Raw genomic sequence first — 16,251 nt, forward strand, 5'->3', positions numbered from 1 at the left:
CAGTGTGAAACATCCAAATTCTGACTTTCCAAAATTGGGATTTGGACATTTTTTAGCAGATGAACTTTTTTTTTAGGCATTTTCCATCTTCTTTTAAAATTAGCACCACAGTGTTCATGGTTTCCAAGAATTGGGGAAGGGTGTCCTGTGGCTGAATTTAGGGCCCATGAATGCAGGTTCCAGAAGGATCCCTGGTGTGTGGTCCCTCGGGTGAGGAATGTCACTGCAAAGACTGAGCTAAAGTAAGCTTGGGGGAGGATGTGAAGTAGTGGAAAAATCTCTGGGTAGCAGTGAATAGAGTAGATCTCAACTCTGGCTCTGAAGAGCTCCAAGGAGCAGGAGGAACGTGGAGTGGTGGTGGGGGAACAGGGAACATTCAAACTAGGAATGCAAGGAAGGCGGTTAGCTTAGCAGAGTTTAAAAAGGGGTTAGACGGTTTCCTAAAGGACAAGTCCATAAACCACTACTAAATGGACTTGGGAAAAATCCACAATTCCAGGAATAACATGTATAGAATGTTTGTACGTTTGGGAAGCTCGCCAGGTGCCCTTGGCCTGGATTGGCCGCTGTCGTGGACAGGGTGCTGGGCTCGATGGACCCTTGGTCTTTTCCCAGTGTGGCATTACTTATGTACTTATATAAGATCACGTACTTTTTAAATTAATTTTCTCCTTGGCTGTTTCTGTTTCTTAGGATCTGCCTTCCCTTCTCCTGGAGGAACATGCGGTGATCTCAAACGATGCCTTTTGCAGACTTTGTAGTGGCACTGAAGGACAATCCTTACTTTGGGGCAGGTTTTGGGCTGGTGGGTATAGGCACTGCCTTAGCGTTGGCTCGTAAAGGAGCCCAGATTGGGATGATTGTGTTCAGGCGTCACTATATGATAACCCTGGAGGTGCCCAGCAGAGATAAGAGCTATCAGTGGTTGCTGAGTTGGATTGGACACTACGCCAAGAGCACGCAGCATCTGAGTGTGGAAACCTCCTACCTTCAGCACGAGAGTGGACGTATTAGCACCAAATTCGACTTCATCCCCAGCCCTGGCAACCATTTCATCTGGTGAGCATTGTTCTTTCTAAGCAGAGTGCATGAGCAATTGAGCGTACATGGTTGCTCAGAATTTTTGGTTTTTTTTTTTGTGCTATATACAGAAATGCATTGCAAATACTATCGCTCAAAAAAAATTGCGTACACCAGGCCACTCCTTAGAGGAAACATTGCTGGTGAGATAAGACTTTAGAAGGAGGGAAGATATGGGTTGGGCTTACGCTGAAGACAGTAGATGGTTTTCAGAAACACCAGGGGAAAGGAAGGGGGTGTGTGCAAAGAACCTAGGAACAACTATGAACTCTCTGGTTCTGTTCCTTTTAAGATTCTCTTCTTTCACCTTCTCATCCAGTTCTCGGGGAGCCATCATGCACTTCTTTCTAGTCCTTCATCAGGAAACTATCTCACACAGTTTCTCTTCCTGCTTTTTCCCAGCCTTCCCTCATTTAGGGGGGGTCATCAGGCACAATATCTCTGCTCATCTTGGAGACATGACGTACAGCCTCGCCTTAGTCTTGTACACGTAGCTCCCATCAGGGACATCTGACACAAATTCCTGATTCTGAGGGGCATCGTACGCAGTGGTCCAAAAATCATTTTAGTATATCCAGTTTAGGTCTTTTGTTGACGAATGGTGGCTTTGAGTTGGACTGGGATGTTCTCGGTCTCTTTCGCCAAGTGGAGCAGGAGTGTGGACTGAGTTCTGAAGCCCAGTCTTCTGGCTGATACTGAAGAGCAACTGATGATCTCAGCCCGCTGGGCTGGCAGCAGTGGTTCTTTCTAGTTTATTTAATGCTTTATATAGAACTTAAGCCACACTGAGCCCGCAAATAGGTGGGAAAATGTGGGATACAAATGCAATAAAATAAAATAAAAACTTTCTGAGAAGTGTACAAATTACAACTAATAGAGAAATTGAAAGGAAATTACAATCTAGATAGTGAAGTAAGATCGTCTACAGCGAATCCAGTGGCTGTGCTTCCATGACTGGCTCTTCCAGATACAAGTGGTGCTGGGCATCTATAGACATGATGTGCATTTCTCCAAAGCTTTCAGTCTTTCCTGGATATTTTCTGCTCTTTTCTTTCTAGGTACAGGCGGAAATGGATTCGTATTGAGAGGAACCGGGAGAAGCAGATGGTTGATTTGCACACGGGAACCCCCTGGGAGTCTGTCACATTCACTGCTATGGGGACCAACCGGGAGATCTTCTTCAATATCCTGCAGGAAGGTACCTTGAAAACTTTAGATACAGCAAATAGGGCGACGACTTCATTTATAAACAAAATCTAGGGAGGTTGGAGCACTGAACTATGAATAGGGAGCAGCATTGGGTTGCAGGTTGTAATCTTGGCTATGCCAGTAATTGTCTGATCCTAGGGGCAGTTTTCATTCTTCATGGATAAGCAGGATGAGTCAGCCACACACTGGCGATGTTACCCATCATTGCTCTGGAGAGGGATGATGTAGCTCTCCCGGAGCTCAGGTGGAAGAATATAAGAGAACTAGCCGTTAAGCCTGTTAAAACGGGCGAGATTTCCAGCTACCCTCCTTGCCGCCGCTCCCTCCCCCCTCCGTGCCGGGCCCCCTGCACTGACCTGACAGTGCTTCTCACCTCCGTGTGAAATCTGTTTTGCTGTTCTGGGATCTTGCCAGGTACTTGTGACTCCACTGTTGGAAACAGGCTTGATGGACCTTCAGTCTGTCCCAGTATGGCAACGCTTATGGTTTTTTTTTTTTTTTTTTAATCTTTTTTTTATTATAATTTTATAGTACATCTTAGTTAAACCTCACATTACAACTTTTCGTCTCATTATACAGCTTAAGCCACTCTTACCCTCCCCCCTGTATCAAGGTGGTGCTGATTGCCACAGTTTGTCAAAGGCTCCCACTCGCCCTCTTCTGATGGCTGTCAATTTAGCCATTTGGTACATAAAGTCCACTCTTTGTAGCACTCTTTGCATGTCCGGCGGCTGTTGTTGTTTCCAGTTTCTGGCTATTGCTATTTTGGCTACAACCAGATATTGTGTCGCTAGCCTATGTTGCAGACCTGTCATTGATGCCGGCTTGAGGTGTAGCAAACAGTTTTCCGGCTTGCATGGGTAGGGCCGTTGAAGCACTTTAGTAATCAATGAAGTAACTGCCCTCCAGTACTCTGTTAGTTTGGGACAGTCCCACCAGATGTGCATGAATGTTCCCCTAGCTCCGCAAGTCCGCCAACAGTCTGCTGATGCCTCCGGGTAAATGCGATGCAGTCTCTCTGGTGTATAACACCACCAATACTAAATTTTAAATCCATTCTCAATTGCACTCTGAGCCAGAGATGGTTTAAAGAGATATCGATACCCTCTCTTCCAGCTCTCTTTGGGTATTGTGTTTTGTAGGGCTCCCTCCCATCTACTAACATAAAATGTCTGGGGGTCAGTGCGTTGTAGCAAGGCCCGATACTTCCTCTACCTCCTCCCCTTCCCAACGCAACCTCCAAGGCTGTCTCCCCCAATTCCAATTCCTCACGTGCCTTAGTGAGCATATAGCTACGTAAACAGCAGTAGCAACGCTTCTAGAACAAAATTTTCTGAAAGTTAGATAAGGTTTGTTTGTTTGTACATTATTTGATTCTTTGACATATTTAAATGTCTCTCTTATCTCGCCTGTCTCTTCTTCTCTAGGGTTTGCATATTTAGGTCCTTAAATTGTATATCGTAGGGTCTATGGGGCAGACCTTTTATCCTTTTGAGAGTGGCCTTGTGGACTTTCACTGTTAGGTAGTGTCCCCTGATTTTTAAATTCTGTCAGCACAGGATAACTGTGGCTGGCAGTGCTGTATGCTGTGATTATTACTGAAACCAGTATTGACGTAAAAGAATGAGTTTTCCTTTCCTCGCAGCCCGGGAGCTGGCCCTACAGCAGCAGGAAGGAAAGACAGTGATGTACACTGCCATGGGTGCAGAATGGCGGCCATTTGGCTTCCCACGCCGTCGGCGACCCCTCAGCTCCGTGGTGCTGGAAGAAGGCGTCTCAGAGAGGATTGTACAGGATGTAAAGGGCTTTATCGATAATCCCAAGTGGTACAGTGAAAGAGGTGAGAACTCGCCTGTAACTCAGGTGGCTAAAGGAACCTTGTGGAACTTCGTGGAGGGAGGTTTCTGTTTTATTGCATTTACATATTACTACTTACTACTACTACTTAACATTTCTAAAGCGCTACTAGGGTTACGCAGCGCTTTACAATTTAACATAGAGGAACAGTCCCTGCTCAATGAGCTTACAGTGAGCAGTCAGTCCGAAAGGGGCAGTCAAATTGGGGCAGTCTGGATTTACTGAGCGGTAAGAGTTAGGTGCCGAACGCAGCATTGAAGAGGTGGGCTTTAAGCAAAGACTTGAAGATGGGCAGGGAGGGGGCTTGGCGTAAGGGCTCAGGAAGGTTTTTCCAGATAGAGTAACATATAGGTTACATATTCCAGATACTACTACTACTACTATAAATCATTTCTATAGCGCTACCAGTCATACGCAGCGCTTCACAATTTAACATGAAGAAAAGACAGTCCCTGCTCAAAAGAGCTTACAATCTAAATCAAGACAGACAGATAGGACAAATAAGGGATATGGGTAGGACAGACAGGACATAAGGAGAAAGGGACTATTGAAGAGAGGAAGATAAGATAAAGGTTACAAGCAAGTGATAAGTTTGGAATTAAAAGCAGCATCAAATAGGTAGGCCTTTAGCCCAGATTTGAAGGAGGCCAGGGATGGAGCTTGACGTAATGGCTCAGGGAGTCTATTCCAGGCATAAGGTGTGGCAAGATAAAAGGAACGGAGTCTGGAGTTAGCGATGGAGGAGAAGGGTACAATTAGGAGAGATTTGCCTAGTGAACGGAGTTCCTGAGAAGGAGTGTAGGGAGAGATGAGGGTGGCGAGGTAGTGAGGGGCAGCAGAGTGAATGCACTTATAGGTTAATAAGAGGAGCTTGAATTGTATACGGAAATGGATAGGGAGCCAGTGAAGTGACTTCAGAAGAGGGCTGATATGGGCACAGATATGGGCACAGATAGAGTAACACGTAGCCGATGCAAACTTCAGGCAACCTAGCATGTCGCCTTTTGGGGATAACAGGAGGGACCTCATTGAGCTTGGTACACAGGACTGGCTGTTGGCATATTCCTTAAATTTCACTCTACACAGAACAGCCCTCTGCTTCTTGCTCCAGCCCCTCCTCTCCCAGGAATCACGGAGGGAACAGTAGGAAAGGAAGTGAGGCTGGGGTGGACATAGCAGAGTAAAGAAGAGATATTCTACTCTCTAATCCAGCCCTGCCCCCCCCCCCACCCCCCACTAAATAATGCACTTTTGCCTGGGGACAAAGAAGAGGGGTTGGAGAAGACATAGGCTGGTGCTGTCAGCAGAGTGGTGAGGAGGATGAACTATCTGAAAGGTGGGTGAAGTGAGGAGGAAGGGGCGCTAGCTGAAGAGCGGGTTAAGAGTAGGTGTACGTTGGAGAAGTCAAGAAGTGTTGAATGTTTGGGGGGGGGGGGGGGAGAGATGTTGCTAAAAGAGCTTATTGTGGGCAGGTTGGGTGGAGTGTGAGGAGAGGGTGACTGTCTTCTTGACCCCCATCTCCCTACATTCAGCAGTGCAGAGTTAGGCCATCTGGCAGAGGGAAGTGGAAGGGTTAGACACACATGTGCACTTTTACGTTCTCATGTGTGAACACACCAAGGGGTAATGGAGGAGAGTGTATGAAAGAGTCACAGAGCATGGGGGGGGGAAGTGAATTGGAGAGAGGATGAAGGGGGGAATGTTAGGATAATTTGGGGTGAAGGAGTTAGAATGGAGGGAGAGGCCTTGATAAAGTTTGTGTGACGTGAAGTAATTGGGAGAGAGTGATCAGTGTAGGGATGATGGAGAATGGTGATAGAGCCAAAGAGGGGGAAGAAGGGAATCAGCTGTCGGAAGATTGATGGGGGAGATGGAGGGTTAAGAGACACAATAGAGGGGGAATGGGGCATGAAATACTGGCACTTGGAATGAAAGGGAGAGGAAGATATGACAGTAGCTTTGAGTGTCTACAGAGGCACAGAAGAGATCTGGAGACAACGATGAAAAAGGAAGGACAAATGTAAGGGAAGGATCATATATCAAATCTAAGAATAAATAAATAGTTGATAAAATCAGGAAGAGAGAATTTTGAAACATATTTATATTGTGGGAGAGGTGGAAGTGAGGTGATTATAATTTCTAAATTGAATGATCAAACTCTCAGGGAGGATGTCCCTCCTGTCATCCCTAAAACTCAAAATGACCTTCTAGTTTGCCCAGTGCTTGCATCGGTGTTGCTTTGTCTATTAACAAAATTGTAAATTTTATGTTAAACTATACCTGCTGTTCACCACCGTGGGTGAATTTCTTCATAAAGGTGGTTAATAAATCCCAGTAAAGGAGAGAGGGGCCTGTTGGTCTGAAAGCTAATTTATTTAGTTGTTACATTTATATCCCACATTTTCCCACCTATTCATAGGCTCAGTGTGGCTTACATAGTACCGGAGAGGCGTTTGCAGACTCCGGTGTAAACAAATGCAAAGTGATAAAGTTCATGTGGCACAGCCACATTAGGGAATTGGAGAACGGAAGAGTTGTGTTATGTCCATTACGTTCTTTAGTTTTGTTGTGTTGCAGAGATCAGGCATTTATGTTGGATCGGTAGGGTATGTCTTTTTAAACAGGTTGGTTTTAGTTTTTTTTTTTCCGGACGTTTAGGTGGTCGTACGTAGTTTTCAAGGCTTTTGGTAATGCTTTCCACAGTTGTGTGCTTGTATGTAGGAGAAACTGGATGCGTAACTTGTATTTGGCTCCTTTGCAGCTTGGGTAGTGCAGATTTAGGTACGTTCGTGTTGATTCGGATGTGTTTCTAGTTGGTAGGTCGATCAAGTCTGTCATGTATCCTAGGGCTTCACCTGTAGATGCTTGTGAACCAGAGTGCAGATTTTGAAGGCAATGCGTTCTTTGATTGGGAACCAGTGTAGTTTTTCGCGGAGGGGTTTTGCACTTTCAAATCGCGTTTTTCTAAAGATAAGTCTAGCTGCTGTGTTTTGAGCGGTCTGAAGTTTCTTTAATGTTTGTTCTTTGTATCCCGCATAAATTCCATTGCAGTAGTCTAAATGGCTTAGTACCATTGATTGTATCGGGTTGCGAAATGTATCCCTCGGGAAGAATGGTTTCACGCGTTTGAGTTTCCACATTGAGTGGAACATTTTCTTTGTTGTGGATGTCACTTGGCTCTCTAGTGTTAGGTTGCGGTCCAATGTAACGCCGAGGATTTTCAGGCTGTCTGAGATAGGGAGGGTGTAATCTGGGGTGTTAATTGTGGGGTTGTCCGCGCTGTGTTGGGATGAGAGAATGAGGCAGTGTGTTTTTTTTTAGTTTTAGTTGCAATGCATTTGCCCAAGAGTCCATGATGTTCAAGCTGATCTTGATTTCGTTGGTGATTTCTGTCAGTTTAGATTTGTAAGGAATGAATATTGTGACATTGTCTGCATAGATGAAAGAGTTAAGGCCTTGGTTGGATAAGGACTTGGCTAGTGGGGTCATCATTAGGTTGAAGAGGATTGGTGATAGCAGTGATCCTTGTGGTACTCCGCAGTCTGCTTTCCACGGTGATGATATCTTTGAGTTTGATTTTAGTTGATATGTTCTTGTGGTTGGGAAACCCTTGATCCAGCTAAGTATGTTTCCACCAATCCCGAACTTATCTAGTAATCTTATTAATATATTGTGGTTTACCATGTCGAAATTACTAGACGTCAAATTGGAGGAGGAGGATATTTTTGCCTATTGCTATTTCCTGTTTGAATTTGGCTAGGAGAGTGAGTGAGGGAGGGTGGGGACGGATGATGAAAAGTGTGTCTGGGGTGCTTTAATGCTCTTGCACTGGCACTGCTGAAATTCGGGGGAGGTTTGCAGTGGTTCTGCCCCACAGTCCTAAGCAAGTTGCCAGTTCTTTCACATTCCTCAGCATTAGAAAAACCAACTGCGTCATCTCAAAACAAAATAAACTTCAGAGGAAAGGAATAGAAAAATCTTCTGGAACTTAGGTATTCTGACAGGTTGAGGGAGTTGGGACATTTTTGCTCGTTAGAAGGCGAGTTTTTATATGTTTTGGTATTAGCATGTGCTTTAAGTATTTTTGTGTATTACTATGATTTTTTTGTGACGTCCCAGGAGCTCCATCGCTCACCTCTTTGTCTAGTGTGTGGTTTGTTCCAAACTTCTACCTGCTGACGTATGATCTGTGAATTAGATCTGATCAGCTGATGTCTTGCAGTCGTACTCACATTAATGTTCCGTTTCTTCTCAATTTTGGTAATCAATAGAAATAAAGCAAAACATGGAAAATAAGATGATACCAACATTTGCTTGTTTCCGATCTGACGAAGAAGGGCAACCTTCGAAAGCTAATCAAGAAATGTATTATGTCCAATAAAAAAGGTATCATCTTATTTTCTTTTCCATGCTTTGTTTTATTTCTGTTGATTACCTTTAAAAGTGGACTAACACGGCTACCACACCTCTCTTCTCAATTTTTGATAATGATCTGTGAATTTCTTTGCACCTCTGGCTTCCTAACATAGGATCATTTTTTCTGTTTCCAGGAATCCCCTACAGAAGAGGGTATTTGCTGTATGGTCCTCCCGGGTGTGGGAAAAGTAGCTTCATGTAAGTAATTTTCCATGATGTTTTACTAACTGGTGTAAAGTGAAGGGCAGTTTCCATACAATTTGAGTAATTAATGTGACGCTTTGCTGGTTTCCCTCCTTTGGGTGCTCACCCTTAATGTGCACTTCTCAACCCTCTCCTGGAGGGATACTTAGCCAGTCAGGTTTCAGGATATATTCTTGAATGGAGCGGAATGGATAAATGTGAATCGATGTATTATTTTTTAATTTTTTTACTGCATAAAAAGTACAAAGACTAGGGGACACGCCATGAACTTACACAGTGGCAGATTTAAAACAAAGACGAGAATGTATTTTTTCACTCAACAAGTAGTTAAGCTCTGGAACTCGTTGCTGAAAGATGTGGTAACAGCAGTTAATATAGCTGGATTTATAAAAGGTTTGGACAAGTTCCTGGAGGAAAAAGTTCTTAAACGGTGATTAAGGTAGACCTGGGGAAAGTCACTGCTTATCCCTGAGGTTAAGTAGCAGGGAATCTTGCCTCTTATAGGACTGTACCAGGTATTTGTAACCGGTATATCAATAGTAGCAACAGAATCTCAGTAGTAGCAACATTCCATCTAGAATCTCAAATAGGGAACTGGGAGTCATCTTCGACTCCTCCCTCTCCTTCTCTGCCCATATCCAGCAAGACCTGTCGCTTCTTTCTCTATAACATCAGCAAAATTCGTCCCTTCCTCTCCGAGCACACCACCCGAACTCTTATCCACTCTCTCATCACCTCTCGCCTTGGCTACTGCAACCTACTCCTCACTGGCCTCCCTCTTAACCATCTATCCCCCCTTCAATCTGTTCAGAACTCTGCTGCCCGTCTTATCTTCCGCCTGGACCGATATACTCATATCACCCCTCTCCTCAAGTCACTTCACTGGCTTCCGATCAGGTACCGCATACAGTTCAAGCTTCTCCTACTAACCTACAAATGCACTCAATCTGCAGCCCCTCATTACCTCTCTACCCTCGTCTCCCCTTACGTCCCTACCCGTAACCTCCGCTCACAGGACAAATTCCTCCTCTCAGTATCCTTCTCCACCACCGCCAACTCCAGGCTCCGCCCTTTCTGCCTCGCCTCACCCTATGCTTGGAATAAACTTCCTGAGCCCATACGCCAAGCCCCCTCCCTGCCCATCTTCAAATACTTGCTCAAAGCCCACCTCTATTCAGCAAATCTAGACTGCCCCCAATTTGATTGACTGCACTTTTTTGTTCTTTAGATTGTATGCTTCTTTGAACAGGGAGTGTCCTTCTTTGTTAGATTGTACAACGCTGTGTAACCCTGGTAGCGCTTTAGAAATGTTAAATAGTAGTAGTATCCACATATAAGTGCCTCCTTCACCTATACAGGCTATTGTAGTGGTGTACAGTGGGTGGTTGCAGGTTTTGTGTGGGCTTCAGAGAGCCCAGGGGACAAGATAAGGGCGCAAAGGTGAGATGTGTACCTGGGAGCATTTTTATGAAGTGTACAGAAGTGCCCTCTAAAGTGCCCCTTTGCTCTCCTGGGATGTCTGGGGGAACCAGTCTGCTAAAAATGCTGGCTCGTATCTCAATGGCTTGATTTTCTACGTTTTGCACTTATTCATTTTTGTTTTTTTGAAAATGAACCAAAAATATAAAATGTCCAAAGCACAAAACCTTGTTCAAAATAGTATTTTCGAAAAAAAAAAAAGATCGACTTTTTCGTTTTTGAAAATGACCTTCTTTCCTATTCAGATTTTGGACGTTTTTTGCAAAACGTCCAAAGTTGGACTTAAGACGTCATATCGAAAATATAAAAGTAACCTCCCAAATGGTTCATGTAATCATTAAAAAGTTGAGGCGACAATGGAGACCCTTGAGGGACACCGCATATATTGTCTATTTCCAGCTTGCTTATCCGAGGCTATGTATTGCTTTATTTCTGTTATAAGCACTATAAGCATTGTCTCTGTTCTATGCATCGGGCAAAACCCATGATGTGAGGAATGCAAATACATAAATTATTCTTAAAATAAAAAAAGTAAGAATTGATAGTTCACCTGAAACTTATCGTGCTGTGAATTAATTTTAGACTTTTCCTTTATTCTGTAGGAAGATTGCATGGTGTAAAGCAGTCCTCCATTTGCTGTCTCAGGTGTATATTACTGGTACATAACTTAGCCAGCAGTATTTATGTACAGGCTTCTATAGAAGTTTTGATCACCATGGTGGATGTGGACTGCTTTTCCTGCCATTTCACTCCTCGTGTGCCTTTGCTTGTATTTCTCTTTCAGCACAGCACTGGCTGGGGAGCTGGAGTACAGCATCTGTCTGATGAGTCTCAGTGACAGCAGTCTGTCTGACGACCGGCTGAACCACCTGCTCAGTGTGGCCCCGCAGCAGAGCATTATCCTGCTGGAGGATGTGGACGCTGCCTTCCTCAGCCGCGACTTGGCCAAGCAAAGTGAGTCCTGAAGAAAGCTTATGACCGTCAAGGGGGTCTGCTCGGAGGGGTAGGGAACTGGAAGAGGGTCACTGTCGGATGGGTAGGGAGCCGGCAAAGGGGTCGCTGTCGGAGGGGTAGGGAGCCGGCAAAGGGGTCGCTGTCGGAGGGGTAGGGAGCCGGCAAAGGGGTCGCTGTCGGAGGGGTAGGGAGCCGGCAAAGGGGTCGCTGTGGGAGGGGTAGGGAGCCGGCAAAGGGGGTCGCTGTCGGAGGGGTAGGGAGCCGGCAAAGGGGTCGATGTGGAAGGGGTAGGGAGCCGGCAAAGCGGTCGATGTGGGAGGGGTAGGGAGCCGGCAAAGGGGTCGCTGTCGGAGGGGTAGGGAGCCGGCAAAGGGGGTCGCTGTCGGAGGGGTAGGGAGCCGGCAAAGGGTTCGCTGTCGGAGGGGTAGGGAGCCGGCAAAGGGGTCGATGTGGGAGGGGTAGGGAGCCGGCAAAGGGGTCGATGTGGGAGGGGCAGGGAGCTGGCAAAGGGGTCGCTGTCGGAGGGGTAGGGAGCCGGCAAAGGGGTCGCTGTCGGAGGGGTAGGGAGCCGGCAAAGGGGTCGCTGTCGGAGGGGTAGGGAGCCGGCAAAGGGGTCGCTGTCGGAGGGGTAGGGAGCCGGCAAAGGGGTCGATGTGGGAGGGGTAGGGAGCCGGCAAAGCGGTCGATGTGGGAGGGGTAGGGAGCCGGCAAAGGGGTCGCTGTCGGAGGGGTAGGGAGCCGGCAAAGGGGTCGCTGTCGGAGAGGTAGGGAGCCGGCAAAGGGGTCGCTGTCGGAGGGGTAGGGAGCCGGCAAAGGTGTCGCTGTCGAGGGGTAGGGAGCCGGCAAAGGGGTCGCTGTCGGAGGGGTAGGGAGCCGGCAAAGGGGTCGCTGTCGGAGGGGTAGGGAGCCGGCAAAGCGGTCGATGTGGGAGGGGTAGGGAGCCGCCAAAGGGGGTCGGCGTGGGAGGGGCAGGGAGCCGGCAAAGGGGGTCGGCCTGGGAGGGGCAGGGAGCCGGCCAGGGGGGTTGCCGTGGGAGTGGCTCTCAGGTGATGATGGTGCATCTGAATTTACTTTTAGCTTTCTGCACTGCTGTTAACAAAGTGACAGAAGAAAGAGAAAACCCTTAAATACCAACAAATGCAACCAGACACCAAGAAAGTGTAGCAGAAGTATTGGGTGGCACTGGCTAGATTTAAAAAGATTCCGTGTGCGCCTTGATAGTCTGCTCATATATATTAGAGCTTATGAGCTCCAGAAGGAGACGTTCCTTAACCCATGAAAGTGAGATGAACATTAGAAGAGAATCTCCCACACACCCTGGCACTGGAGCGAGTTTCACTTCTGTCATGCTATGTGCAAATTAACTCATTTGGAGACTTCACAGCCTTCGGGATATCTGGTCTGGTTGTCCTTCTAAGCGGCTTCTTCTTCTCAGGGGCCATTGATCGTGGAAGTAAATGGAGAAACAGCTCTTTTGTGTGATAACGGGGGTAGGATTTCTGCCCAGGACTCGTACTGATCTGGCTGAATGGCACTTTGTTCATTTACCCTCATTTGGAGCATGTTGGATTGTTTTGCTTCTCCGAGTCACCCGGTCACACCTTCTCCGTCTCTTTCATAAGTTATGGGGACAGAGATGTTGTTCAAGCTTTAACTCAAAAACAAAATTCCTTCCTTGTCATCAAGCAGATGAAGCCATTACGTATGGGTTGTGTCCATCAACCAGCAGGGGGAGATAGAGAGCACTCAACTTTTCTCAGTGCCTCATGGCCAGCTAGCTCCACTGCCTCTTCAGTATTCTCTATCTCTCCCAAGCAGGGTGGCTGCAGCTTCTTCGAGCTCCATCAAAATCTGCCTAGGGGTGGCTCCTGGCTTGCCAGTTGTTAGCCGGGGTGTAGAGGCTATAGCAGCTTCACTTTGAAGGCACATAGGTCAGCCCTTTCCCGGCCTTACCCATGCCCCCGTGGATGTGGACATATTAGCTTGCTTTTCCCTGTCCTTTCCCACTCAGTGGATGCAGGCACATTGGTTCGCCTTTCCCTGCCCTTTCCCACGTTATCTGAGCCTCCGGAGTGTTTTTATTTACCTCTTTTGCCTCGCTTCCTCACAGCGGTAAAAAAAAAAAAAAAAAAAAAAAAAAATCGTGTCGCGCTTTAGCGCAGCGATCTTGGAAAAGAGGTTTTTTTTCTTGAGATTCTTCTGCAGGACCGGAGCTGTGATACTCTGTCCAGGGAGGTAAGAGTGTTTTCTGACTCCTCCGGGATGGGCCCGCGATCGGGACGTTTTGGTGCGAACCGCCATTTTTTGAATTTTACCGCCGTTTTCGGCGATGGCTGTGGAGACTGTAAAGTGCTGTTCTAAATGTGGCAAGCGCAAATCAGCAGCGGGGTTCATTTTACTCTCATTGTGAGCATGTTGGATTGTTTTGCTTCTCCGAGTCACCCGGTCACACCTTCTTGTCTCTTTCATAAGTTATGGGGACAGAGATGTTGTTCAAGCTTTATCTCAAAAACAAATTCCCTTTTGTTGTTGTATGAAGAGGGTGTTCCTGACGGTTGTACATATAACCCAATTTGGGAAGTACCTCTCCCTCCAGATGCATCATCTGGTTCTTGGGCTAGGAATAAATTATTATTTCTGAAGTTGCTTTGCCTTCTCATCCGGAAACTGTTTTAATTTGTACTGATCCTTGGTAAGCTGGGGAGTAATGAGGCTGCGTCCTAATGACAGCTGCGTTTTGTTTTGCTTTTGAAAATATTTGTATTCATTCTTCTCCCCCACTGGACTCATTGCAGAGCATCTTTCTTCCCTCACGTGATTCTATAACCAGGCCCCTCTGTTTAGTGCTCAGAAGGTGGGTGGGAGGAGCTTATCTCTGGTATCGACGCACGTGCCTGTGGTTACAGCAGCCATAGAGCTGGCATGTGTGGGTGCGTAAATGCGACGGGTGTTGTGAAAGTGGGGTGTGTGTACGCCTCTTGCAGTTATGCACTATGCTGGAGAGTTGCATATTTACAGTGTAGCACTAACGCAGTATACGCGTACATCCCGTATTCTAAACTTTTACACACACAAAGGGCAAGAAGATTTTACAGCCCAGTTTCTAGAATTGCCCGTATACCACCTAATTTTCTAAAAGTCGCTAAAAAATTGTGTGCGTAATTTAAATGAACTAATTAGCGCCAATTGGTGGGTTTTAAAACAAGCAATTATTGGCACTAATTAGATTTAATTAGAACTTAACGTAAATTCAGGTATGGGATCCACGCCTAAATTTTACGCGCGAGTAAAAAAAAACGGATGCGGACGCGGGAGGGTCATGGGCGGAACGGGGGCGTTCCTAGCATTTACGCATGTCATTATAGAATATGGGGGATACACCCCAATATTTGCACTATGTTTCAGTTGATGCAAACGACTGCACCTGAAGTTGGGCCTGATCCCCAGGCATAAGCGCTGTTCTATAAACCACGCTGTTCTTTAAGCTTGGCTTATAGAATAGCGCTTTTTACAGTGCCATATATAGAATTCACCCCATAGTGTGTGAGACTTTTTTTTTTCTTTCTTTTTTGTAGTTATTCAATTCTCTGTATACAAATTAAAAAAACAAAATATCACCAAGGATGCGTCCCCTCCTTACCCTGCTGCAGCCCAACACCAGGGCCAACCCTTGACTACCCACCAGTCCACCGCTGTTTCTTGGAACTGCATGGGTTGATGGCGCCATGTCTCCCAAGCTACAACAGCCTGCTGTAATTTGGGGAGGACGCTGCAGGCACCACCGTTACCACAGTTTCATAGCAAACTACTGATAAACACCACTGAGCTCAGTGTTCAAGTGTCCTTTCTTTCTCTGGGTCTATAAAACATGGCTGCTGGCTTAGTGTCGCTGCTGTACAGTGCTATGGAGGAGACTGGAGTTCAGCTGCTCAGGTTGGCAGAGAGGGGATGCTGAGGAACAATTCCCAAGGTACAGGCCCAAGAATACGTCATCATAGGGGGTGTGCTCCCTCATGGCAGTTGATGCACTGCCTCCGCTGTATGTGTAAGCAGGATCTGAGCACCCTGATTGGTTGAATGTCCTGACAACCATTATTCATTAATCTCCCTTCAGATCCCACCGCATACCAGGGCCTGGGGCGTCTGACATTCAGTGGCCTGCTGAATGCTCTGGATGGCGTGGCCTCCACCGAAGGCCAGAATAGTCTTTATGACCACGAACACATTGAGAGGTGAGTGAAGCAGGGATCAGCGCAAGGTACTGCTCTCAAGAAGGCTTTACAGTTCACTCACACCACGTAGGGCCCTTTGGAAGACGGGGCTGCTTGGAGTTTTGCTAAATAGAAAAGGCAAGGGGATTGTGAAAAGTCATTTATAATGGGCATAAGGTTTGATTTTTGGCACTGCCAACAGAAGAACAAGCTAAATGTGGTGGTGGGAGCATAGTGCAGATAGAGTATGATGCTTCCCTTGAAGGTAAAATGAACATAAAGAGTAGGGGGGGGGGGGGGGGGTCAAGATTTATTTATTTATTATTACATTTGTACCCCGCGCTTTCCCACACATTGCAGGGTCAATGCGGCTTACATAGTAAATACAGTTACAAAATCTAGATGAGAATCTTACAAGTTGTAGTAAACATAGTAATTGTGAGGTTTTGAGGAAATGTGAGTTAAAAAAAATAGAAGCAAGCAAATAGAATATCAAAAGGAAAAGATTTAGGGAAGGATAGAGGGAAGTGCATGAATAGAATACGGAGATAAGTCAAAGGTATAACAGTCCTCAGTACCAGGATCAAGTGGTATAAGTTTAAAAGTTTAAGTACAGTCAGTTAAGCGCTGTTATTTCAGTGGCGTCCAAGGTGGGGGCGTCCGCCCCAGGGTGGCACGCCGCTGGGGGGGGGGTGCCGCGCTCCTGTCGGCTCTTCGTTTCATGCTCCCTCTGCCCCGGAAGAAAACCAGCGAGGGCACGCAGCACACAGCTCTACTGCTGAGCTGCCGTGGCCTTCCTTCTTCTCTGCCTGTGTCCCGCCCTCGTGTGACGTAACGTCGT

At 46.5% G+C, this 16,251-nt stretch overlaps 1 protein-coding gene across 2 annotated transcripts in view; it reads left to right on the plus strand.

The window, feature by feature from the left end:
- LOC115474511 (mitochondrial chaperone BCS1) overlaps positions 1-16,251 on the plus strand; it is a 28,231-nt gene that overhangs the window by 6,848 nt on the left and 5,132 nt on the right. For both annotated transcript variants that reach the window (XM_030210002.1, XM_030210003.1), the window contains exons 2-7: positions 694-1,059; positions 2,139-2,278; positions 3,935-4,129; positions 8,697-8,760; positions 11,030-11,199; positions 15,314-15,431. In XM_030210002.1, coding sequence (XP_030065862.1) covers positions 740-1,059; positions 2,139-2,278; positions 3,935-4,129; positions 8,697-8,760; positions 11,030-11,199; positions 15,314-15,431 — 1,007 coding nt within the window. In that variant the 5' untranslated portion in view covers positions 694-739. The remainder of the gene's footprint in view (positions 1-693; positions 1,060-2,138; positions 2,279-3,934; positions 4,130-8,696; positions 8,761-11,029; positions 11,200-15,313; positions 15,432-16,251) is intronic.

This window comes from Microcaecilia unicolor, chromosome 7 (assembly GCF_901765095.1).
Source record: "Microcaecilia unicolor chromosome 7, aMicUni1.1, whole genome shotgun sequence".
Lineage (NCBI taxonomy): Eukaryota > Metazoa > Chordata > Amphibia > Gymnophiona > Siphonopidae > Microcaecilia > Microcaecilia unicolor.